The 27,683-nt window shown below is 37.5% G+C and overlaps 1 protein-coding gene across 1 annotated transcript in view; it reads left to right on the forward strand.

The window, feature by feature from the left end:
• PPM1D (protein phosphatase, Mg2+/Mn2+ dependent 1D) overlaps positions 1-27,483 on the forward strand; it is a 101,148-nt gene extending 73,665 nt beyond the window's left edge. The window contains exons 4-6 of the mRNA XM_004450305.4: positions 6,122-6,312; positions 17,017-17,253; positions 23,775-27,483. Of these exons, the coding sequence (XP_004450362.1) occupies positions 6,122-6,312; positions 17,017-17,253; positions 23,775-24,320 (974 nt within the window). The 3' untranslated portion in view covers positions 24,321-27,483. The remainder of the gene's footprint in view (positions 1-6,121; positions 6,313-17,016; positions 17,254-23,774) is intronic.
• The last annotated feature ends 200 nt before the right edge of the window (positions 27,484-27,683 follow it).

Raw genomic sequence — 27,683 nt, forward strand, 5'->3', positions numbered from 1 at the left:
TGCGCCCCGTAAGGAGAGCCTCCGAGCGCGAAAGAAAGTGCAGTCTGCCCAAGAATGGCGCCACACATATGGAGAGCTGACACAGCAAGATGGTGCAACAAAAAGAAACACTGATTCCCAGTGCTGCTGATAAGGATAGAAGCGGTCACAGAATAACATAGTGAATGGACACAGAGAGCAGACAACTCGGGGGGAGGGGAGAGAAATAAAGAAATAAATCTTTAAAAAAAAACAAAGGAATAAAGTGTCTTCTCAGATCAGAACAGCATTTGTCTAAAGCTCTGTGATAGAAGGAAGTATGGTGACTAAGGACAGTATAGCTGAAAGAGATAAGGGAATAGGCATAGAATAAAATGAGAAAATACTGCCACTTACAGTCTCTGTAAAGAGTTGTGTATTTGAAGAACACTAGTAAACTATCACTGGGTTGAAGTGGGTGAATACGCCTAGATTCATGTTTCAAAGATGATTTTGGTTGCAGTTTTGAGAATGGATTCTAGGAGGCAAAAATTAGTATAGTGAGATTAATAGTTGTTTGGGAGACAGCTGATAGTAACTTGGACTAGCTGTGATAGAAACAAGTGGCTATAGATCTTAAATTATTTTAGACATTTTGTTTGAACTGCCTTTAATATATAATGCAGGAGTTTAGAAGACAGATACTATGTCTAGGGTAAGACAAGTGGATTTGAATCATCATCTTTGTTTAGAAGGCAATTGAAGCTATAGAATTGGATGAAATTGCCAAAGGGAGAGCTTTAAAAATTTCTTTTGATTCTTCATCACAGTCAAAACAGTTTATATTGAGGTTTGGTGCACATATAAATACATATAAATATACACATGATAAAAAGTTTAAAAAAAAACATACACCTGTATTAGTCAGGGACCAGTGAAGATGCATAAATCACATAGTTGAACAGAGAAAGGTTAATATAAAGAATTATTAATTATATCAAGGGATGACACAATAAGGGGCAAAGAGAATTCTAAAGAATAGAGTCCCCTCTCAATCTGAGGCAGAGCAGGCATCATCATCCCAAAATTCTCAAATGAGGAATGAATAAACATAACTATGGACAAAGTAAATTTACTAATATTGTAGAAATGAAAGAACGTGTAACATTGATATTAAGATTGTGGTTACCAGAGCTTCTGAGGGGAGGTGGAAAGAAGGTAAGGCATTTTTAGGGCATTGAAATTAAGTGTAAACTGCAGTATAAGCTATAGACCTTGGTTAGTAGCAGTACTTCAGTATTTATTCATTGATTGTAACATGTATCATACTATTGCAAGATGTTATTAATAGGGGAAGATGTGGAAGGGAGAGGGGTTGGGGCATGTTGGAATCCCTTATTCTTTCTATGTAATTTTTCTGTAATCTAAAACCTCTTTTAAAATAAAGTTTATTATATATATATTCATATGTATATATGTATGAATAAAGGGATAGCAGATAAGAAGCAACCACTATCTCAAGGGCTGAGGCAGAGCTCTAAGGAAGGAAAAGTCTGGAAGAGTATTCTATGCTCCCCATGTGATCCAGAGGTCATTGGAGAGGGCCTGGCTCTGGCACACTGGGTGACAAGAGAAGTTTGTAGAGATGCCGCACTGGTGTCTTTCCTGGGAAGCCACCCTCTGAGCTCCCATGGGAAGTTGCCTGCTAGGGTGGTACACTGGGAAACTCCCCTCTGGAGTCCTAGGTAAAGCCATCCACAGATCTTGAGCCATGGTGTTTGTTGGGAAGCTGTCCACGGGAAGGCACCGGTGAGGGTTGGGGGTGTGCAAGAGAAATTCCCTGGGGGTCAGGACCCCTGGGTATCCCACACAGTGCTGCTGTGTCCTCCTCGCTGCCGTTCACTGCAGGAACAAGCAAAGAAAAGCATGAAGCATTTATTTTGGAACCAGGAAGAAAGGTTTCTTTCTCCTCTGGTGTCTCTCCAGCACCCTCCACTGAGAAAAGGGGGAAATGGCTCTTGAGCTGTCCACCAACCATGTCTGCCACAACACCCAAGACCCCTTTGGGACCTACAGGAATGCCATCTGTGATCCTGGTATACAAGCACCTGGACAGTAGTAAAGAACAGAACCCTTAGTTCAAGCCATAATTATGACCCTTCCTAGTTATTTGACCTCAGAAAAAGACACATAGACTCCCTAAAGTGGTAAAATGGGAGAACTGGCCATATCTGATGTTCTTAAATCTGATTATGAATATGAATCATCTGGTGAATTAGAAAAATTAAAATTCTAGAGACTCCCAATAGCAAATTTCAAACAACTTGAGCATCAAAACAGAAAGTAACAATCACTTAAAAAATGATTAAAATGGCCAATTTTATGTCATATATATGTATGTGTATTTATATTACCACAATAAAACAAAAAAATCTGCTATTTTAGAATTATAAAGGGGAAAAACAATAATCAGCTCGAGAGCTTGTTTGAAAAATGTACGTCCAGAAACTCAGATACTCATATACCAATATTCATAGCAGCATCGTTCACAATAACTAGAAGATGGAAACAGCCCAAGCCTCTGTTTCAACAGAGACGTGCATAAACAAAATGTGATATATACGTAATAGTGGAATATTATTCAGCCATGAAAATGAATGAAGTAATGATACATGCTACAATATAGATGAACCTCAAAAACCTCAAAAAACATTATGCTAAGTGAAAGCCAGATATAAAAGGACAAATACTGTATGATTTCATTTATATGAATTATCTACAATAAGCAAATTTAAGTTAGTTTAAAAATGGGAATTTCCTTTTTACCCAAATTTTAAGTTTAAACATATTAGAAATTCTGTTTCTATATGAATTTGTGTTCTTAATTGAGTGACAACAGTATGCCCAAATAATAGGAAAAAACTGCTTTTGAAAGCTTTTATTATCACTTACGGGTTCTGTAATTGCTGCCTTAATATTTGTTAACTGTCTTTATATTCATTTTGATTATTTCATCAACTTTGTTTGCCTGTGTAAGAGGTAAATGTGTCTTTTTGAGCCAGTGGCTTATAATTAGGCTTTTTTTTTTTTTAAGATTTATTATTATTATTTTTTTCTCTCCCCTTCCCGCCCAGTTGTCTGCTCTCTGTGTCCATTCACTGTGTTCTTCTGTGACCGCTTCTATATCAGCGGCACCGGGAATCAGTGTTTCTTTTTGTTGTGTCATCTTGCTGTGTCAGCTCTCTGTGTGTGCGGCACCATTCTTGGGCAGGCTGCACTTCCTTTCACGCTGGGCGGCTCTCCTTACGGGGCGCACTCCTTGTGCGTGGGGTTCCCGTATGTGGGGACACCCCTGTGTGGCATGGCACTCTTTGAGCGCATCAGCACTGCTCATGGGCCAGCTCCACATGGGTCAAGGAGGCCTGGGGTTTGAACCATGGATCTCCCATGTGGTAAGCGGATGCCTTATCTGTTGGGCTAAGTCTGCTTCCCTTATAATTAGCCTTGAATGGTGTTCTCCTTTGCTACTCTGTAAGTTGAATTGCTTTTGAGTGGGTTGGTTTAGGGGTGAGTTTTGCTATTTTAGGTGGAGTAATTGATTTTGAAATATTCTTTGCTTGGGCTCTGAGCATGTTTCATTTGGCCCTTTCCCCCCCCCCCCCCCCCCCCCCCAGGAAACAGTGGGAACTGAACCCAGGACCTCCTCATGGGAGGTGGGAGCCCAACCGCTCAAGCCACATCCATTCCCTGGCCAGTATTTTTGTTGGGAGTTAATAGGCAAGTTTAAACAAGGAGGGAAAGGATAAAGAGCTGTCTCTTGTAATTTAGCAAAAAGTCAGAGCTGCTTTAGGTCTTTCACAACAAACAAAAGAGGCTGAAAGTCATGTTTTTTCTTTTTTGTCTCCTCCCTCCCCACTTTTTGGGAGCAAAAGCAAATTTTATATTGCTCCACTTATTTTGTCTGATGAATCAGAGGAGTAGATGGTTCTTATAAAAAAATTTTTTTCTTCTTAATTTTATTGATATTTTTGATGGTCTGAGTCAACTAAATTTCTTTTCTGTTGACCATTTTGAGGTTTACATCTATTAGGTCTAAAAGGCAGGAATTTAGGCATTTTTTAACCTGGAGCTAATAAAGAAGGAGGATAAAGTATCAACCTTTTTCTGGCTCACTGGAAAGGAAAAACCTATTGATCTCCAGTAACCGTAATAGGTAGGGTAAGAGCTTAAAAATGCTTATTATTATCTCTTGGATTTTCTTCTAAGTGGTTAACACTCACTCTGTAAGTATTAATATATATAGGAACTTTCTTTACCTTATTAGAAGAGTCAACAGGAGGTTTTCAATTAGCCATTAGGGACTCCTGTTTGTAGGTCAGTTTCTCCCCATCCTGTCCTTTTTGAAAGTTATCTTGATTAATCTTGGCCCTTTGTTCTTTTCTATGAATTTTATACTGTTGTCTTTCTATCTATGAATATGGCTTATTTCTTTATCTAGGTAGTCTTTAATGTCTTAGAATCTGATTTTATAATCTTCTCCATAAAAGGCCTGCATACTTCCATTAAATACATTCCTGGGGGGAGGATGTGGCTCAAGCAGTTGAGGGCCTGCTTCCCACATGGGGTGGGGAGGGTCCCATGTTTGGTTCCCCATGCTTCCTAAAAACAAATGAGCAAAAGAAATGAAAATATGAACTCAGGGGAGCCAGTGTGACTCAGTGGTTGAGTGCCAGCTTCCCACATACAAGGTCCCAGGTTCAATCCCTGCCGCAGTTACCTTAAAAAAAACAGAATAAAACAAACAAAAAACATTCCTAAGTACCTTATATTTGGTTCGTTCTCATAAATGTAATCTTTTAGAAAATTATATTTTCTTTTTCTTTGCAATTATATTGAAATGCATTTGACTTTTATATATTGGGTTTGTTTTTAATAACTTTACTAAACTTCCTTATTCTAATAATTTAATGTCATTTTGGTCTTCCATACAGAAATCAAATTATCTGAAAATAATTATTTTCTCCTTTCTAATTCATATATCTTTTCTTTTTCTTTTTCTAATAATTATTATCTTACTGCCCAGGGAGGACCTGCAGTGCAGTGTTGGAAGACAAATGATGATGGGGGACATTCTTTTCTCATTCCTTACTTTTTAAAGGGATACTTCTGGGAAATGGACTTGGCCCAGTGGTTAGGGCGTCCATCTACCACATGGGAGGTCCGCGGTTCAAACCCTGGGCCTCCTTGACCCATGTGGAGCTGGCCCATGTGCAGTGCTGATGTGCACAAAGAGTGCCATGCCACGTAGGGGTGTCACCCGCATAGGGGAGTGCGCCCCATAAGGAGAGCTGCCCAGCGCAAAAGAAAGTGCAGCCTGCCCAGGAATGGTACCACACACAGGGAGAGCTGATACAACAAGATGATGCAACAAAAAGAAATACAGATTCCCGTGCTGCTGACAACAACAGAAGCGGACAAAGAGGAACACGCAAGGGGAGGGGGAAGAGGAGAGGAAAAAAAGGGGGGGGGGATACTTCTAACATTTACTTTAAAAAAAAAAATATTTTTTATTTATTTCTCTTCCCTTCCCCCTCCCACCAACTGCTTTCTTTGTCCGTTCGCTGTGTGATCTTCTGTGTCCGCTTGTATTCTTGTCAGCAGCACCCAGAATCTGTGTCTCGTTTTGTTGCATCATCTTGCTGCATCAGCTCTCCATGTGTGTGGCACCACTCCTGGGCAGGTTGCACTTTTTTCACATGGGGTGGCTCTCCTTGCGTGTGAGGCTCCCCTATGTGGCATCGCATTCCTTGAGCGCATCAGCACTGTGTGGGCCAGCTCATCACATGGGTCAGGAGACCCTGGGTTTGAACCTTGGACCTCCCGTGTGGTAGGCAGACGCCCTATCCATTGGGCCAAATCCGCTTCCCCTAACGTTTACTTTTAAATAAGATGCTTGCTATAGATTTCTGATGAATATTCTTTATCAAGTTAAGGAATTCCTTTTTATCCCTGGTTTGATAGGAAGTTTTTATCATGAATAATATATTATCATGCTTTTCAATATCTATTAAAAGGAATATGTAGATTGTTTCCTTTTTATCTATTGATGTGATACTTTTAGTTTAGAATAATAATTCTTGCTTCGTCTGCTTCTTACCCTCAGGTGATTTGTGGAGCTATGATTTCTTCAGTGGTGAATTTGTGGTGTCACCTGAACCAGACACAAGTGTCCACACTCTTGACCCCCAGAAGCACAAGTATATTATCTTGGGTAGTGATGGACTTTGGAATATGATTCCACCTCAGGACGCCATCTCAATGTGTCAGGACCAAGAGGAGAAAAAATACTTAATGGTGAGAAGTGACTCCATAATTTGATATTGTTGTCTAATTTTGGTTTTGGTATTTTTGTTAGGAGTCTTAAATATCAGACATCTAAAAATGTTTCCCTTTGGTGGATTTTTGCATTTGTCTGTCTTTAGAAATAGGCAAAAACATAGATTTTGCAGCTCCTAATCATTAGTGGAATGAAACAGGAGATACATAAATGAAACTGGATCACAAAACATATAACCATTGACTTCAGTGTGAATGGCCCTTGACTTACACCAGCCTACGAAAACCTTGTCAATCCTTTATTATCATTATTGAGATACAATTCTTGTACCATAAAACTCACCCTTTTGAAGAATACAGTTCATTGGTTCTTGTTCTATTCCATCATCACTCTAATTTCAGAGCATTTTTATCACCACCCCATATTTTTAAAAAAACACAAAAATCCATACCCATTAGCAGTTACTCCTTATCCTATCTCCCCCATCCCTTGGCAACTGCTAATCTACTTTTTGTCTCTGTGGATTTGCCTATTCATATAAATGGAATCATACAATATGTGGCCTTTTTGTGTCTGGCTTCTGCTTAGCATAATGTTTTCAAGGTTCGTCCATATTGCAGCATGTTATCAGTACATCATTCCTTTTTATGACTGAATATTCTGTTGCATGGCTATACCATATTTTGATTATTCATTCATCAGTTGTAGACATTTCAGATGTTTCCAGTTTTGGGTCTTGTGAATGACGCTCCTATGAACATTAGTGTACAAGTTTTTGTATGGACATGTTTTCAGTTCTCTTAGGTATGTAACTAGAAGTGGAATTGCTAACTTATAATGGGTCACATGCTAACTATGTGGGTCACTTGCTTTATCCTTTTTTCAGTCAGTTGCATACTTAAAAGCAACCAGTATTGAGAAAATCTTTTTCTTTCCTTCCCGACTCAGCTTGAAAATTGTCTTACTCTTAATTCTGAATTTACTTTTGACTGGATCACCATACCCTCAGCCTCCAAGAAAGAGCAGTAATAGACAAAGAAAAGAAAACCTGAATAATGCATTGTCATTGAAGATAAGGAGAGCGAGTTTTGGCATAGTAGTCAGCAATGTCAAATGATGGAAAGAAATAGGGACAGATTAATGAGAACAGGGTATTGACTTTTAACTGTTAGGATCTTTTATTAGTGTCCTTCATGGTGAAGAATTTCGATAGAAGTGATGAGAACAGAAAGCAGGTTGCAAATGGTGAAGTACTTTTTCAAAAATAGAAGCCAGCATGCATTGTTAGCCTGAAAGTAATAGTAAAAGTCTTGAAAGGGGTCTTAAGAGAAAGATCAACAGTGAGAAAAAGGGATATTGATGGAGTAAAAGCCCCCAGAGCACATGGAAATGACTAGAATTAAAAGTACAAGGGGAGGGTTTTCCTTGGAAAAGATAATTTTTCTCTAATATGAGAAATGGTAAAGCTATTATTCCAGGTGTAAAGGCAATTTGAGTGAACTTGTATAATATTGTCTCCATTCATTTATTGAATTTACACAATAGGAACTAGGCATGGGGGATGCAAAGGCAAACAGAATATGGTTACTGCTCAGCACTTAACATATTATTACAATTAAGGTATATAAATATCAATTGTATATTGTGAATTCTTTAAAGCTAAGAATCATGTCTTGGTTCAGTTTGACATCTTAAGGACTTACCATGTTGCCTTTTCACTAATCATTGATATCAGATACCAAAGAAAGATTAAATAAACATATTTTGTCTATTGGATTTGGAATTCCTTACTAATCTGCGACAGAGAGCCATTTCAGTGGCATGATTGGGACAAAAGCCAGTTTGTAGTGGATTTAGGAGAATCTTTTTATGAATAACAAAAAAGCATTTGGACATAAGGCAGGAATGCAGCTGTAGACTAAAGTAGACTTATTGTTCTAGAAATGGAAGAAATTGTATCATTGATATATAGGCAGTGGCCACCAGAGGTTCTGTGAGGGGAAGGAGAGGACAGAACAGGTGTAACATGGGGCATTTTTGGGACATTAGAATTGTCCTGCATGACATTGCAGTGATGGATACAGGCCATTATACATTTTGTCAAAACCTATAAAATTGTGTGGTCTAAAGTGTAAACTATAATGTAAACCAAATTCCATGGTTAGTAGCAGTGCTTCAATGTATGTTCATCAATTGTAACAAATATACCACACTAATGAAAAGATATTGTTAATGGGGGAAAGTATGTATGTGGGGGTGGTGTATATGGGAATCCCCTATATATTGGTTTAAGCAAATTCAAATTTTATTGATTACTGCTAATTTCACTTTGAAAATCTCTGATAATATTAATATATCCCCTTTGAGACTGATTATAAATACTGTAGGTATAGGTATATAGACACAAAATGTCTCTCATACAGTAAATAGTACAAATACATATTTGTAATGAATAATTTCCAAATTGATAAATACTATACATTATTAAATTCATTTATTTTGCCTATAAATCTACTGTGGAATTGCTTCTATTTTTGTGCTCTTTGTTTGATCATGCCCTTATTTAGTTCTTATATATCAAAGTGATTTGGCTGATGATACAGTTTAAATTCCACGAGTATAGATGCTTATCTCATTCATCCAGATAGTCCTTACCCCAAGTACATAGTTTAGCCATAAAATGCACTTAGCATATTTATGTTGAATTGCATAATGTAAAACTGTATGCTTTTTTAATATAGTAAATTTTATTTTTAAAGAGATTTTAGATTACTGAAAAGTTACATAGAAATTATGAGATTCCTATGTATCACCTCCCTTTCCCACATCATCCCTTCCCCTATATTTTGAATGTAACATTTATGTAATCTAAAGCTTCCTTAAAAATAAAAAAAAAATTTTAAAGTGTTTTGGGAATGAATGTTAAGGGAAACATTCATATAAAATATTTAGAACAATTGTTGAGATCTGAGAGGGAGAATATAGGAAACTTGGGAAGACTACATAAGGGAGTTTCATGGAGGAGAGTGATATTTGAGCAAGTCTTAAGGTAGGGCCGAACTTACCAGATAAATCAATAAAGAGAGAAGACAGAAGCTCTCTTTTCAGGCAAGGAAATAGAATGTGTAAAGTCAAGGAGGCGAGAAAATATGACATTCAGGTTTCATGAGTGACTTGGTGTGACTGGACAATAGGTTGGATGCCTTGGAAGTGATGGGAGATGAGACAAAAAAGTTTGAATGGGCTTTTATGGAAGTTAGGTTTTTATCATCAGGCACTGGAGAATTATTGAAAAGGTACATTTTGCATGTGCATTTTCAAACGCTTGTCTTTCAGTGTGGAAGATAAAATATAGAAGGTAGGAAATTTGTTTATTAGAAGGTATAGGAAAACCATGGAGCTTCTTAACAAAATTAAACCGCTGTTAAGGTTGTTAATGAAAAAGTGGATGTTAGCAATGAATTGTGAAGGATCCCCAAGAGAAGATGAACTTTGAGTGGAGTCATAGTTATAAGGTCCATTCCCCTCTCTTCACATGTTAATTCTTTCTTATTGTCAGTTAACTGGTTTCATTTTATTACCCATTAGGTTTCCTCTTTAGAGGTTGCTTTTATTTAAAAAAAAAAAAAATTTCAAGCTTGAACTAAGGCAGTGATAGCTAAAAATAAATAAGCAGCACAAAAGAATAGAATAAATATATGGGTAGCAGAAGTGACAGGACTTGTGTTTATAAGGAGAGAGAATAGAATGACACCCAAATCTCTGACTCTGGTGATTGATAGTTATTATCAAGAAAAGACACAGTTTTTGCTGGGGTGAGGGATAATTAATTAATTGTAGGCATGTTGTCTTATAGGTGTCTGTGGTTCATTCAGGTATGTATTAAGTAGGTATTTATAAATATTTGAGAAAGAAGCCTGGGAATATTAATGTGAGAGTTAACAGGTATTAGGTAAAGCTGTGACAATATACAAGATTACTTAACGCAAATGTGTGGTAGAAGAATGGAAGAGGGCGCAATATTAAGGCATCCTAGGTAAGCAGAATACTAGTGGACTAATGAAAAAATGCAAGTAAGGAAGTAGAGATAGCTTATATAGATTACTCTTTCAGGAAGACTGTTGGGAAGGGAAGCAGAGGCACACTGACAAAGTGAAAGCTGAGGGAGTCCTTCAGTAAGTCCTCAATGAGGTAATGTTAGATATTTTTTTCTTTAACCATTTTATTTAGAAATAATTTCACATTTACACAACAGTTGCAGAAATAATACAAGCCCCATACCGAACTCCAGCATATCCCCACCCAACCACTCAGACACTGAGATCCACTAATTTTACTCTATTTATTTTCTGAACATTTGAAAACAGCTTGCACACATCATAATCCTCAAACACATAATACTTCATTTATGTAACCACCTTAAGTGTAGTTATCAAGTTAAAGAAATGTAACATTGATATAAAGCTTATACTCTACATTCCATTTTTTTCTTATGTCCCAATGATGCCCTTTTTTAAATTATATTTTTTTATTAGGGAACTTGTAAGTTAACTAAAAGATCATGTAGAAAATACAGAGTTCCCAGATAACCATTCTGCTTTTAACATTTTTTATTAGTGTGTGGTACTTATGTTACAATTGATGACAGAATATTACCAATAATGTCCTTTTGAGACTTTTCTCCTCCATTAGTAGATCCTGTCCCTGATCACATATTGCATTTAATGGTCATTATCTATTTTAATCACTCTTTTTTATTTAATTTTTTAATTGTGGAAACATATATACAATATAAACCTTTCCATCCCAACCACTCAAAAACATACTATTCAGTGGGATTTTTTTTTTTTAAGATTTATTTATTTTTAATTCCTCCCCCCTCCCCCGGTTGTCTGTTCTCTGTGTCTGTTTACTGCGTCTTGTTTCTTTGTTCGCTTCTGTTGTCGTCAGTGGCAGGGGAAGTGTGTGCGGCGCCATTCCTGGGCAAGCTGCACTTTCTTTCGTGCTGGGCGGCTCTCCTTATGGGCGCACTCCTTGTGCGTGGGGCTCCCCTATGCGGGGGACACCCGTACGTGGACGGCACTCCTTGCGCGCATCAGCACTGTGCATGGGCCAGTTCCACACGGGTCAAGTAGGCCCGGGGTTTGAACCGCGGACTTCCCATGTGGTAGACGGATGCCCTAACCACTGGGCCAAGTCCGTGTCCCTGTGTCTCTTTTTTATTGCGTCACCTTGCTGCATCAGCTCTCCATGTGTGTGGCGCCATTCCTGGGCAGCCTGCACTTTTTTTCACGCTGGGCAGCTCTCTCTATGGGGAACACTCCTTACACGTGGGGCTCCCCTACACAGGGGACACCCCTGTGTGGCACGGCATTCCTTGTGCACATCAGTACAGCTTGTGGGTCAGCTCATCACATGGATCAGGAGGCCGTGGGTTTGAACCCTGGACCTCCCATGTGGTAGGCGGACGCCCTATCTGTTGGGCCAAGTCCACTTCCCTTGTGCATATATTTAAGAGCCAAATATTTCCATGTTTCCAATATTGTTCATATTCTTATTTATTTATTTATTTATTTATTTATTTATTTATTTATTTATTTATTTATTTATTTGGAGGAACTGGGGCCTCATACATGGGTAGCAGATGCTCAACCACTGTGGTTCCTTAAAGTTTATATACGTTCTTAATTAAAGTTACAGTGGAGACTGAGTTTCCTGTTACCAAAATCATAAAAATAAATAGGTGGGAGCATATATGGCTCAAGCAGTTGAGTGTCTGCTTCCCACATGGGAGGTCCTGGGTTCGGTCCCTGATACCTCTTAAAAATAAAAACAAACAACAGGAACAACCAGCAAGCTGGCGTCAGGGTAAGGAGCTCCTAGAGTCAACTTCTACTACAGGGCAGTTAGCAAACACCCAGAACTCTTTGGAGCTAGCTGAAGCACCTGTTTGGGGGCTCCAGACGACCAGAAGAGCACCCTGCAACATCTTTGAAGGAGTAGAAGGAGGAGACTGCCCATCTGCAGAGAAGACTCGTAAGTAGAGTGCTTCACACTGTGGAGGCTGGTGCCCATCCTCCACTGGAGGCACAAACCGCCTTGGGAGCTGTTTCATGGCTGGAATCGAAAGCTCCACTTCCCCAAAACGGGAGAGGAAGAGATGATTGGGCACCAATTTCAGCTACTGATGAGGAAACTCAGTGGGCTACACTATAATCCTGAGAACAGCTAAAGCTTGAGCCTGTCCAAGTCAGACAGAGGCCAGGAGCTGCCATCTTAACTCCGCGCCTGGCACGAGGGGAAGCAGGGTGGACTGAGAAACCCAGTGCTGGTGGGGACCGGCTTATTCCATCCAGATCATATTGCAGGTCTAGCCTAGGTCCCAGTGCCACCTCCAGGAGGGAGGAAGCTATGGGGACCTGCACAAGCCTCTCTGGGAAATTACCATCCAAACCATGGAGGCCGGTGATTATCCTACTCTAGCTGTTCTGTGACGGGAATTGGAAGCTCCATTTCCCAGAAACGGAAGGAGGAAATGGTTGGCTGCTGATTTCGGCTACTGATTGGTAGCCTTGGCTGGCTAAGAGGTAACCCTGAGAACAGGGGGGTGTGAACCAGCTCAAGTCAGAAAGAGGCCAGTAGCTGCCATTCTGACTCTGCCCCCAGCCTGAGGGACAGCTGGGCTGACTGAAATGCTCAGTGTAGGCCGGAACCAGTTTCTTTCATTCAGATCAGCCTGCAGCCTGCCTAGGCTTCAGCCCTGCCTCTGGTGGGGAGGGGGCTGAGGAGCCCTGCACCGGCCTATATAGGTAACTGCAGGTAACTTTGGCTGCCATAGATTGAAAATCAGATGTTACCAGGGCAACTGTGGTCCTCTTGGACCCACACTGAATAAATTGCTGCCTGCACCTGCAGCTCCATCCCTGGCCCAAGCAGGGGAGAAAGGGATGTGACGCTTCATCAGTCTCTCTGGGCAACTACAGTCTAGGCCTGCACATGGATTATTCCACATAGCTGTGACTCTGTCCCTACCCCTGGCAAAAGAGTAAGTTGGAAGAAGCTTCATTAGTCCCTGGTGCAATGAGGGCAGCTAGAGCCTCTACAGCTTACAGCACCAACTACATGCTTGGCTCCTACTGCACAACCAGCAAGGGAGAAATGATAGGAAGTCCTAAACTAAAGAGAAAAACTGCACCCAGAATAAATATCTCTAGGAATCCAGATGCAAAGACACCAACCAAAAATTAGAATCCACACCAAGAAACAGGAAGCTATGGCCCAGTTAAAGAAATAAGATAGGCCTCCAGATGACATAAAGGAGTTGAGACAACTCATTATAGATGTTCAAACAAATCTCCTTAATAAATTCAATGAGATGGCTAAAAAGATTAAGGGTATTAAGAAAACACTGGATGAGCACAAAGAAGAATTTGAAAGCATACATAGAAAAAGAGCAGATCTTATGGGAATGAAAGGTGCAATCAATGAAATTTAAATAAAACACTGGAATCGGATAATAGATCTGAGGAGGCAGAAGAAAGGATTGGTGAACTTGAAGAAATGGCCTCTGAAAGTGAACATACAAAAGAACAGATGAAGAAAAAAATGGAAAAAATTGAACAAGGTCTCAGGGAAATCAGTGACAGCAATAGGCATGCAAACATACGTGTCATGGGTGTCCCAGAAGGAGAAGAGAAGGGAAAAGCAGCAGAAGGAATATTTGAAGAAATAATGGTAGAAAATTTCCCAACCTTATTGAAGGACATAGATATCCCTGTCCAAGAAGCACAACATACTCCCATCCAAAAAAATCCAAATAGACTAACTCCAAGACACATACTCATCAGATTGTCAAAGGCCAAAGACAGAGATAATTCTGAGAGCAGCACGAGAAAAGCTATGCATAACATATCAGGGATATCCAATAAGATTAAGTGCTGATTTCTCACCAGAAACCATGGAGGCAAGAAGACAGTGGTCTGAGAGATTTAAGATACTACAAGAGAAAAACTTGCAGCCAAGAATCTTATATCCAGCAAGACTGTCTTTCAAAAATGAGGGCGAAATTAGAATATTCACAGAAAACAGAAACTGAGAAAATTTCTAAGCAAGAGACCAGAATTTCAAGAAATACTAAAGGGTGTGCTACAGGCTGAAAAGTAAAGACAGGAAAGAGAGGCCTGGAAGAGAGTCTAGAAATGAAGATTATATCAATAAAAGTAACTAAAGGTGTCAAAAGAGTGATGAAAATAAAATATGACAGATGAAACTCAAATAGTCAGGAATAAAAGTAACCAATGATGTAAAGCACTTGTATTCAGAAAACTGCAACTCAATGTTAAAACAAATTTTAAAAGCCTAAAACTGGAAGAACATTCCATGCTCATGAATTGGAAGACTAAATATTATTAAGATGTCAATTCTACTCAAATTGATATACAGATTTAATGCAACCCTGATAAAAATAACACCAGCATTAAAGAAAAAATTGAAAACGTGATCATTTAAATTTATTTGGAAGTGTAAGGAGTCCTGAATAGCCAGAAACATCATAAAAAAGAAAAGTAAACCCTCATCTCCAGACTTTAAATCATAATACCTGCCTATAGTGGTAAAAACAACATGGTAGGGAAGCGGACTTGGCCCAGTGGATAGGGCGTCCATCTATCACATGGGAGGTCTGCGGTTCAAACCCCAGGCCTCCTTGACCCGTGTGGAGCTGGCCCATGTGCAGTGCTGATGCGCTTTTGCAAGGAGTGCCATGCCACACAGTGGTGCCTCTCACGTAGGGAAACCCCACGTGCAAGGAGTGCACCCCGTAAGGAGAGCCGCCCAGTGCGAAAGAAGTTCAGCCTGCCCAAGAATGGGGCCGCACACACGGAGAGTTGACGCAGCAAGATGTCGCAAGAAAATAGAAACACAGATTCCCATGCTGCTGACAACAACAGAAGTGGATAAAAAGAACATGCAGCAAATGGACACAGAGAACAGACAATTGGGGTGGGAGGGGGGAGAAATAAATAAAATAAATCTTTAAAACAATAACAACAACATGGTACTGGCCTAAAGACAAACACAATAGACCAGTGGAACCAAATTTATGGTTCAGAAATAGACCCTCACACGTATGGTCAAGTGATTTTTGACTAGCCTGTCAAACTAACAGCTCAGGCAGAACAATCCATTCAACAAATGGTGCTGAAAAAATTGGACACCCAGAGCTAAAAGAAGGAAAGAGGACCCCTATTTCACACCTTTTCCAAAAATTAACTCAAAATGGATTAAAAAAAACTAAAAAGCAAGAACCATAAAACTTCTAGAAGAAATTGTGGGAAAGTATTTTCAAGACCTGGTGGTAGGTGATGGATTCTTAAAGGAGATAAGAGAAGGACTGAGTGTAATACTGATGTTTAATGTATGTAGAAGTTTTAATTAGCTTTACAGTAAAATTGTGGAAATGTATAGAGTGGATGGTAACATACAGTGAGAAACAGCTAGTTTATAAATGGCGATGTGACTGAAAATGGTAGTCTAGTTATGTAAATGTCAATTGATAGAATGCTTGAGAATAATCTAGGAACTGGATAGCACAGTAAACCAAGAGGTGGGTGAGAATTGTGGTTCATGGTACAGATGCAAGAGTGTCCTTTGTTATCTAGAACAAATGTATATCATACTGCAGGGTGATGGGAATGTGAAGCATGGGAAAAATACAGCTGGAGTGACCTATAGACTGTGGTTAGTAGTAATAATATAATCTTGCATCTATGCAAAAGATGTACTGTGTTGATACTGAGGCAGTGTGGAAAATGTGAGCCAAATGTACACTATGGACATGGTAACAGTCAGATGATATTATTTTATCTGTAGCTAATGTCAGTGTGTTGATGGAGGGGTGTTGTTTGGGAATTCTGCACATGTGCATGATTGTTTTATAAGTTTAGAACTTATCATAAAAAATTTTATTTAAAAAATAATAATAGGGTAGATTGGGGGAAAAACACACCAAATGTAAGATAAGGACTATGATTAGTAGAAAGATTTTGACAGTGTTCTGTCATAGTTTGTAACAAACGTCTCATGACTATGCAAGGTGTTGGTGGAGGGTTGATGTATGGGACCCCTGTATGATGTTATGCATGTTTGCTTTGTAAGTTCACAACTTTTACTATACACTTAATTGTTTATGTATCTTCATATATAAATGATATAAAGATAATAACAATTGGATTGGGTAGGGGAAAACTACTTTGTTTAGTAATAATATTTTGACAATGCTCTTTAATCATTAGTTAAAAAAATTTAAAAACAATGCAAATTATTGGTGGTAGAGTGAGATGTTATATATGTTTGTTTGATGTTATATATATTTAGTGTGTAAGTTCACAAGTATTATACACTTATTACTTAAGTATGTTTATGTATGAGTGATATATTTCAATAAATTGAAAAACAAAACAGCAAGCAAACGAAAAAACCAACTCAGGGGAGCCAATGTGGCTCAGTGATTGAGCTCGGCTTCCTGCATACGAGGCCCCAGATTCAATCTCTGGCCCCGATACCTAATAAATAAATAAATAGGTAAAATTTAATTACTAGCTAATTATTTTATTATTTTTTAAAAATTCTAGCACTAGCGTGTTAACATTGATATTAAATTTGATATTTAGTATGACTTAATCTTATTTGTTAACTTCTTTCTCCTTATTCTTTTAATACAGGGTGAGCATGGACAATCTTGTGCCAAAATGCTTGTGAATCGAGCGCTAGGCCGCTGGAGGCAGCGTATGCTGCGAGCAGATAATACTAGTGCTATAGTAATCTGCATTTCTCCAGGAGTGGACAATCAGAGCACCAATGAAGATGAGCTCTATCTGAACCTGACTGATAGCCCCTCCTATAATAGTCAAGAGACATGCGTGATGACTCCTTCCCCTTGTTCTATACTGCAAGTCAAGGTATATAGTTCTATAATATTTTTAGTTGCACTTTCACAATTTTTTTGGCTAGTGTTACCTTAAAAGAGCTTTCAGATTCTTTACATAAGAGAACTTAGTACTAAGTTCAAGAAAGTGATGAAGCTTTGTGATTTAACTTGCCAGAGAGTCATCTTCAAACCAGTACTAATATGAGTGCCAGCTATGTACAAAATATATTTTTTTTTCAAGATTTATTTTTTATTTCTCTCCCCTTCTCCTTCCCCACCCCCCAGTTGTCTGCTCTTTGTGTCCATTTGCTGTGTGTTCTTCTGTGTCTGCTTCTATTCTTTTCAACGGCACTGGGAATCTGTGTCTCTCTTTGTTGCGTCATCTTGCTGTGTCAGCTCTCCATATGTGTGGCGCCATTCCTGGGCAGCCTGCACTTTTTTTGCACTGGGTGGCTCTCCTTACAGGGCGCACTCCTTGTGCGTGGGGCTCCCTTACGTGGGGGACACCCCTGCATGGCAGGGCATTTCTTGCACGCATCAGCATTGAGCATGGGCCAGCTCATCACACAGGTCAGGAGGCCCTGGGTTTGAACCCTGGACCTCCCATGTGGTAGGCGGATGCTCTATCTGTTGAGCCAAATCCGCTTCCCCAAAGTACTTAATTGAAAAGTGATTAGTTTTGTGTGATTTATGTGTCTTAAAAAAAAATAATAAAAGAAAATGAAAAAACAAAAGCTGATTAGATTCGGCCTTAGAGGAATATTAATATTTGAAATTTTATTGATCCCCTTATAATTCTGTGAGCATTTATAAAGCATTAAAAATTTTATAAAATACTTTCATATTTAATATTTCATTTGAACTTCATTACCTGGAGAAGTAAATAGTGCAGATATTATTATTCCTATTTATAAATAGTAAGATGGAGAGATAAGGAGTTTGAATAAGATCATAGAAAATCAACATTGGAGTGGACTTCAGGATATCATACCTTAGAACTGGTATGAAAATTTTTCAAGTTACAATTCATGATGCATTTTTTCCAAAACTTTAACATTCATCTTCATTGTTGACAATATTCTTGTACTACATCATTCTAATTTTTTATATGTGTTAATACTGAATGAGTTTAGGATATGCTGTAAAATAATCAAATTTAAATGGGTATCATATCTCCCTTCAATGACATGCTAAGAAGTCAAATACTACTTCTGTTTTGTTTTTTGGTCTTTTTTTTTTTTTTTAGTATTTTTAAAATTAATTTTTAAAGATACATAGATCACACAAAACGTTACCAAAAAAAATGAGGTTGCCATATACCCCATAACCCACCCCGCTTATTTATGTTTTGATTCCAATTTTTTTAACTTTATTTTTATCATACAACGTTATACAATATATTTGGTTCGTAGTAATGCAGTCATACAGTATTTGTTCTTTTGTGTCTTGCTTGCTTCACTCAACATATTGTTTCCAAAATTGGTAATAAACCTGGCCTTTTGAGAATTTGATTAAAGAATGATCATTTAAAAAGGGAAATATTGCAGAATTTTATATCTTGTATTCAGGCAATCTTAAGTATCAAAGCTACAGAGTATAAAGAACTTTAATTTGGGTATTATGTTCCTGTAGTCAGTACTTGGAATTTTATTATTACTGCTTTATTTCCTTTCACTTTACGTATATATGGCAATTTAATTTTCCTTAATGAAATCTTAATGAAATGATTTAGAAATTTACAAATTATTATTTTGTACTAATTTTTTAAAAGGAATTTCTTGGCAAGCTTTCTTTCAAATTTTTGAGTCACAATGCAAATTGAAACTTTTTGAAGATTCTTCATTCTCTTTTCAAAGCTGTGAATGTGCTTGTGTTCCTTTGAGTAATTGCCTATTTCTGAGTAGCGAATAGATTTACTAGTTTTATGTTTCCTAATGTCTGAATCATTGACTATTAGACAGCATAGAGAAAGAGACATTTGGGTGGGATAAGGATGAAGGGACAAGAAGGTATTTTGATAGGAGTAAATATTCTTTATTCCTTCCATTCCTCCCTCCTCCATTCCCCAGGGATTGAACTTAGGACCTCTTTTTGTAGGAAGCAGGCACTCAACCACATAGGCTCCCCTGAGGTGGTTTTGTCATTTGTTTGCTTGTTGTTTTAGTTTTTTTTTTTTTTAGGAGGCACTGAATGCCTGTGGGCAACAGGCACTCAAGGGCTTGAGCCACATCTGCTCCCCAGGAATAAATATTCTTAATGTTCATCTGAAATAAAAATTATTACAGCCTACTGGATTCGTGTATTAAAACTATATGTAAATTGTATATAAAGTATATGTTTTAAAAATTATTTCTAAAATCCTGAGAAATAATGACTTGTCTAATAATAATACCAAAGTAAAATTAAACAGGCATATGTATACACTTTTTATATACAGGTATAGTTGGTTGTTAACCAGTTGGTCCTGCCAAATATGGGAAAATATTTAGAGCTGTTCAGAATAATTAGTATTGTTGGCTCTTACCTGGTAAGTAACTAGGGCAAATTTCTACCCAAGAAATTGGTTTTTGTTTTGTTTACCTTAATTAACTTGAAGGCAATCACAAATACATCTGCTTTATTTCATTGTTACAGTTAATCCCTTATTTAGTAAGAACTAGATAAATATGACATTTTGATTAATTTTGAATGGTTTTTAAGACTTAAGCTCATTTAGACTAGGTATTTGAGTCTAGATTTGTCTCTAAACATCTCAACTTCTGTTTGAGTCCTAACAAAATAGTAGTCAGATCTTTCTTTGGAGTTGGATGTAGTTGAAATTCCTCAAGACATAGATTACTATGGCAAGCATTTCTTTTCCATCCTTTCTTTAGGACAGAACTAAATTTGCTGTGTTTCAAAAGTTAGAACTATAGGAGGGGAAAGGGTGTAGCTCGGTGGTTGAACTCCTGCTTCCCATTTACAAGGTACTGGGTTCAGTCCCCCACACCTCCTGGAAAGAAATATATAGAAAAATCAGTAGTTAACTTAGTTTTAGTTGTGTTCTAGGCACAATTTGTGATTAGTTGTTTAATATTAGATAATAGGATAGATGGACCAAGTTGATCTCTGAAGCAGTGAACTCATGAACATTTTGAAGATTTTTATTTTGGCCAATTAGAACATGCAGTTCATTAGTCACAATTAACTTTGATCTTGTTGCTGATAGACCTTTCTCCATAAAATATCTGTTGAACTTTCAAGTATTTTTTGGGGGGAGTAATCAATATCACATAAATGTTTTATGAAATGGAATAGGGTTTAACAATGCAAGTCATTTATTTGGGGTGAATCTAAAAAAACACATGCCTGTGCTAACAGATGCAATGTATTCCCACAGAATGCAAGTAAAAAGAGAAAGAAAAGGAAAATTTCAAGGAGGAAGTGGGGGAAGAGAAGCCAGCGTATCTGTAGTATCAGAATAATAATATGTGATTTTAAAAAGATATAGCACAACAGAAATTACAATAAATTGTGTTAATTTTGAAATCGTCCCATTGTTTTTCTTTTATTAAGGAACTCCATCTAACTTATAACCTTGTCCATGTTTCAGCAATATGTTCTAATCCTATAAATGGCTTGATGAGTACCTTTTTCTTGTCTAAATTAGTGACTTGATTATTTGGCAGAGGAAGTCTTCTGTGTACACAATTGATCTGGGTCTTGGTTCTTGTTACAAATGATTTTCCTATATTAGAGCAGCATTCTCTCTCTCTTATCCCTCTCCATTTGTGATCTATAGATTGGAAAGCTCTTTTTTATACATATGGAAGTAGAGTGTCTAATTCAGAGCTTTGAAGCTATTGCTCAGGTACAAGGTTTGTGACAGACGTTGAGTTGTTCCTTAAATTGGCAGGGGCAAAAATGACGGGGTCTCTCTATGTTGCTCAGGCTGGAGTGCAGTGACTATTGACAGGCTTGATCCCACTACTGATCAGCATGGGAGTTTTGACTTGCTCCGTTTCCAGCCTGGGCTAGTTCACCCCTCCTTAGCAACCTGGTGGTCTCCCGCTCCCAGGAGGTCACCTTATTGGTTCACAATTTAGTACAGGCACCCGATTAGCATAGCGCACTGCAGCCCAGAACTCGTAGGCTCAAGTGAATCTCCTGCCTTAGCCTCCCGAGTAACTGGGCCTATAGGCATGCAGCACTGCACCAGGCATCTCTTGGTCGACAATTGCTTTAACTAGGTATTTTTTTCTGTGATAAGCCAGAACATATGATGTAACAAGGTTAAGCATTCTAATCAGCCTAATGGCAAAGGGATAAACTTGCAACTCTCATTTAAATTATTGAAAGCTTTATATAAATATTCTAGAGCAGAGACTGTTCTGTTATCCTTTCTTCAACATTGGTTCTGTGAAAAAGTTGCTGCCTAACATCTAGTCAGTGTTAAAACAGTTAAGAATAATGGGGCTTTCAATAAACCATGTGGTATAAAATAATAAAATGAAACTATTACTTAATAAAGATAGAGTATATTCTTCATAAAAAGGAGAAACCATGTTTTTTGGGCAATATTCAATCAGGATATAGGATATCTGTGTCCTTGTCTCATCTCTAAACTCCATTGGACCTAAAATCAACTTATTTTTTTCAGTAAGGCACATTCATGTCTATTAAGTTGAAATACTTTTAAAAATAAGATATTGGATAACTTCACTTTTCCTTTCCTTTAAACTCCAGAGCCATTAAAGTCTTTAGTCCTAGGGAATTTTATGTCAGAGGAAGACCAGGTAATATGTCTTCTTTATTTACCACTCTACAAAAAGTGTTGCCTGGACTTTTCTGAATAGATGAATATTTTAATGACTTTGATTAAGAGTGTCCAGGTGAGGGAAATGTTATACAGCTGGGCGAGAGAGGTATTTATGCTTCAGTTATTTTCTTGAGAAATTATTAAAACACTCATTTTATAATATATTAATACTTTGGAAGGTTTGGGTTTGATAGGAAGAATGTTTTTATCTGTTTGGAGATAGATAACTTCTCATGTAGATCTAGAGAAGTATATCTAAAGCATGGTACACATGTGAATCAGCTGTATAGTTAAAAAAAAAAGTTTTTCACGTGCTTTTCATTTGTATCTTCAACTGAGAGTTCCACCAACCATACTCAATAGGTCCCATATCTCCCACTTCTCTCAAATCATAGAATAGTGTGTAGTATTTGGTGGGTGGGTACAAAGCAACATTCATCTGAGTTTTCATTATGACATAGTTGCTTTAATGTTGGACTTCATGTTTTCCACATTACTAAATATTCAGAAATTAGAATTCAGGAAAGTAGGAAATGAATCAAGAAACAAATAAATGTAAATCAAAATTTTCACTTGCCCTAGTGTAACCCCTTTTACCACCCCACCACCCCAAATCTCTCCCCCACCCCCCAGTTGGTTAAGTTAACTGGCTTGTCAAAAGGTTGTTCTGGCTTTATAGTGATTTGAATGAGTATCTGCAAATCTTAATATCTTTGAGTAGAAACCTGATCTTTTATATCCTTTTAAAATTAGGTCATCCTATGTTATAATTAAAAATCTGTTTATGTAGGTTAGGCATTTGTCTGAATTGCTAGAAAATTAGCATTTTGTTTTTTTTTTTTTAAGATTTATTTATTTAATTTTCCCCCCTCCCCTGGTTGTCTGTTCTTGGTGTCTATTTGCTGCGTCTTGTTTCTTTGTCCGCTTCCGTTGTCGTCAGCGGCAGGGGAAGTGTGGGCGGCGCCATTCCTGGGCAGGCTGCTCTTTCTTTTCACGCTGGGCGGCTTTCCTCACGGGCGCACTCCTTGCGCGTGGGGCTCCCCCACGCGGGGGACACCCTTGCGTGGCACGGCACTCCTTGCGCGCATCAGCACTGCGCATGGCCAGCTCCACACAGGTCAAGGAGGCCCGGGGTTTGAACTGCGGACCTCCCCTATGGTAGACGGACGCCATTAGCATTTTGTTAATGGCTTCTCAATGTAATTTTTTCATGGTCCCTATGGAAAAATAAGGCTTTTGTGCAAAATAATTTAGCTATTTCATCAGTGGTTATTACCACATGTAGAATAAAAATGTAAGCAGGGTATATGATATTCTTAATCTTCTCCATGTTTAGGTACAGAGTAAATAGACTATGACAGTGGAAGAGTAAATGTGTGCTTATGATTTAGTGTCATTTTGAAATCTTGTTCCCTTAAGTATCTTCTTTTTGGTTACATGCCACTGGACAGAAAATACTTGTGATCACATGAATTTTAACCCACTTGGATAGATTATTTTATTTCCCCGAACCCAGAAGGCAGGGTTCAATGTCACTGTTAATTTTATATTGCAATCTTCTCACCCAGGTGCCTACAATAGAGCCTTACACATAGTTCAGTAAATAAATATCTGTTGAATGAATGACTGTATGAACAAATACCATTTTTTTTCATCTTAATGGCTTTGTAGGGAACTTAAGACCATATGCCATGGATTTGTTGAATTCTAAGATAAATTGTTTCTTAATTTATTTACCTTTTTTTTTTTTTCAGTCACTGGAGATGGATCACTGGCCAAAGCTGAACTCTAAGGACCATATACCTGCCCTTGTTCCTAGTAAAGGCCTCTCGGAGAATTATCTAGAGGTTCCAGCTGAGATAGCTCGAGGGAGTGTCCAGGCTGTAGTCACACCCTCAAAAGATACAGAACCACTTGAAGAAAATTGTACTAAAACCCTGACTTTAAGAGTACATGATTCTTTGAATAATAGCCTGCCAGTTGGCCTTGGAACAAACAATATCATGGACCAAAAAAATTTGAAGATGACAACTCCTGGTCAAATGAAAGCCCAAGAAGTTGAAAGAACCCCTCCAGCAAACTTTAAAAGGACATTAGAAGAATCTAACTCTGGTCCCCCTATGAAGAAGCATAGACGAAATGGTTTAAGTCAAAGTAGTGGTGCTCAGCCTGCAAGCCTCCCCACAACCTCGCAGAGAAAGAACTCTGTTAAAATTACTATGCGACGAAGACTTAGGGGACAGAAGAAAATTGGAAATTCTTTATTACATCAGCACAGGAAAACTGTTTGCGTTTGCTGAAATGGATATGGAAAATGCCTTCTACCCCTACCCCAACTTAGGATATATGAGGGCTTTTTGAAGTTGGTACAGAATTGGACTTTTTTTTAAGTGGAGAAAATAAAGAGTACCACAATTTGACTTTTTGGAATTGAACAGTTAGATCCTTTCCTTGTATTTGCTTGTATTATAAATGTGAATTTTGTAGATGTTAGGGTATAAGTTGCTGTAAATTGTGTGTAAATTTGTATTCTTCACACAAACCCAGTCTCTTACTCTGATACACAGTAATTGTGACAATAGGGCTAAATGTTTTTTAAAAAATCAAAAGAACCTTTTAATTTTAGATATATGTTTAAACTTTTTAAAAAACGCTTATTAAAAAATTTGTATAAGCCACTTGTGATGAGAACTATACAACTTTTTAAACCAAATTGTTAAGCAAACTGGAAAAGTGATGTATTTTCATAGTGACCTGTGTTCCACTTAATGTTTCTTAGGGACTACTAGTGTCTTAAATTTATTTTATATTTCTAATTTCTTAATTCAGAACTGAAGTTTTCATAGAAGCAGAAGTATTGAGCCATGCTAAAGTAGCTTATGTTAGTCTCCTTGTCCTCATTCAAATACTATGCAGTATCTCTTTATTTCAGTAACATTATTCTAAAATATTAATCATATATATTCCATGAACGATTTGGAGTAGAAGGAGGTATACTTGGTTTTTAAAATGCCCTTCTCAGTCATTCTAGGCATTACTAGGTCTTAAAGTAGTTACTCCTTTCTAGTGTTGGCTTATAATATGTGAAGTTTTTCTTGCTATTTCAATAATGGATGGTGCTGCTAATTCCTGACATTTCTTAAATTATTTTATATCATACAGTTTCCATTGAATATATGAGAATATGTTCATCTAATAAATCAGTGAACTGTTCCTGATGTTGCTGGATTTTTGTCATTGATTTTAATGATATATATTACCTTTCTGTTGTGCCATGATCATACTTTAGGGTAACTTAAAATGCATATAATATTTATTTTTGCACTTTGAATTTTTATTTTATATAGAATGCATGAGAACAGGCTAAATATTCAACAATAAATTGAGTTTAGGTTAGTTATGGCTTATGTAAAGCATTTGATTAAATTTTGCCTAATAGTTAAAAATGCGTAAGACTGGGTGTATACTTCGGTTTACAGGAAAAGGCTAAAATACTAAATTAGGTTCTACATAAGAAATTTTTTAAAATTTATTAATTTGTAAGAAGATCTCTTATTGAGAGACTGAAGAGTTAAATTCACACATTCAGCATTTATTATACAAAATGCTAGGAACTATGCAGTTGGAAGCATACCTGTTTTCCATAGGAAATTCAATTGAGGACCAGTGCTCTAATTAAACATTATTTGTGGATTTTTTTTGTTGGTCTGTTTATTTTGAGGTACTGGAACTGGGGATTGAACCCAGGACCTTAAGATTTATTTTTATTTATTTATTTACCACCACTCCCCACCCCTCACTGTTTTGTGCTTGCTGTCTGCTCTTTGTGTCTGTCTGTTCTTTAGGAGGCACCAGGAACCAAACCTAGGACTTCCCATGTGGGAAAGAGGTGCCACCTCTGCTCCCTGCTTTGTTGTCTCTCTCATTGTTTTTCCTCTTTGTGTCTTCTTGTTGTGTCAGCTCACTGTGCCAGCCTATCACAACTGCTTATTTTCTTGCTCATTTTTTCCAGGGGGCACTGGGAAATGAACCCAGGACCTCCCATATGGAAGGCGGGAGCTCAGTCGCTTGAGCCACATCCACTTCCCTGTGGTTGGTTTATAAAAGGCTTTGTGGGTACCGAAGAGTTCATTTTTATAATCCCTTTCCAAGGAGGAGACATAGCAGAAATTAGGAGTAAATTTGCTGTGAAGGGTTTTTCTGTCTTGTCCTGTGAGACCATTCTAGCTACAACAAATAGAAATTCAGCAAATTTCAATGCATATTAAAGAAAATGCATATAGCTACTTTTTTACTTTTTCTGCCAGTGATTATTTTTTAAAAATCCTATAATTACATGAAATTAAACTTCCCATTTGATTAGTAATGGATTATGTGATCTTTATTTTTTCAATCTCTTTTTATAGAAAGCCATAGCATTAATTTTTTTCTACATCACATTGTTTTTTCTAGTTCATAGAAGAACATTCTTATCTTTGTACTATTAACACTCATTGTCCATAGCAGGGTTCACTGTGTTTTACAGTCGCATGTTTCATCCTGTAGCTTCCGTTTTAGTGACATACATGACCCTAAACTTTCCCTTTCAATCACAATCACATATGATTCAGTGCTGTTAATTACACTGACAATAAATCAAATTATTTTTTAGTGTAATGGAATGCAATTCCATACCAAATAGTAACTAACTTTGGAGTCCTTTTTAGTTTGAGACAAATAGCTGCAAATGTTAAAATGAGTTCTCTGGGTATTCCCACATCTGTGACTGGTCTATTCTTTGAAGTAGTTGAACATGTTATACAAGGTTACCCCAGTGGTATGCAATGTTAATCCAACATTTAGTATCTTAAATACTTAATATCACTACAGTTTTTGAGAGTCAGGAATCTGGTAGCAGCTTATCTGGATTTTGGTCTCATGGGGTTGCAAGTTAAGATGCTAACATGGCTGTGGTCATCTGAAGGCTTGCACAGGACTGAGGGATGTGCTTCCCACAGGCTTACTTGTATGGCAAAGCATCAGTCATATAAAATGTAGACTAGCACTGCTTTCATAAAAAAAAACATAGCCTGTGTAATATGTATGTTTTGGTAACTGGTTTAATGAATAATGTTATTTTCATTATTTTAGAGATATTGGTAAGATGGTTCTAATAGAGTACAGCATTTTAGTGTAATTATTTCCCTAAATTTACTACCTCACTTATGAAAGTTAAAAACTTAAATTTTAATCTTTGAGGCAAAATATTTTGGCAGTATGAATGCTTGTGTTTGAAATTATGATACACATAACATTTTAGTATACTTAGAATCAATATTTTTAAGTACAATGTAGAAACCTTACCACCATATAGGTCCTTATACCCTCCCCTCTTTATGTTATAGTTGTAATTTATCTATATTCATTGAAAACTCTGTCAATGTTGTACTTTTTGCTATTTACCATTAAACATATTTTAAAGAACACAGATGAAAATAGTCTATTATATTTGCCCAGATAGTTACCATTTTTGTTCTTCCTTGCTCCTAACATTCCAAGTTCCTTTCTGGGGTTTTTTTTGTTTTGTTTTTTTTAATATTTATTTCTCCCTACCCTCTTGTTGTTTTTCACTTGCTGTCTGTTCTCTTCCTTGTTTCTTTAGGAGGCACTGGGAGCCAAACCTA

The sequence above is a fragment of the Dasypus novemcinctus genome, chromosome 21 (genome assembly GCF_030445035.2).
Source record: "Dasypus novemcinctus isolate mDasNov1 chromosome 21, mDasNov1.1.hap2, whole genome shotgun sequence".
NCBI classification, from domain to species: Eukaryota; Metazoa; Chordata; class Mammalia; order Cingulata; family Dasypodidae; genus Dasypus; species Dasypus novemcinctus.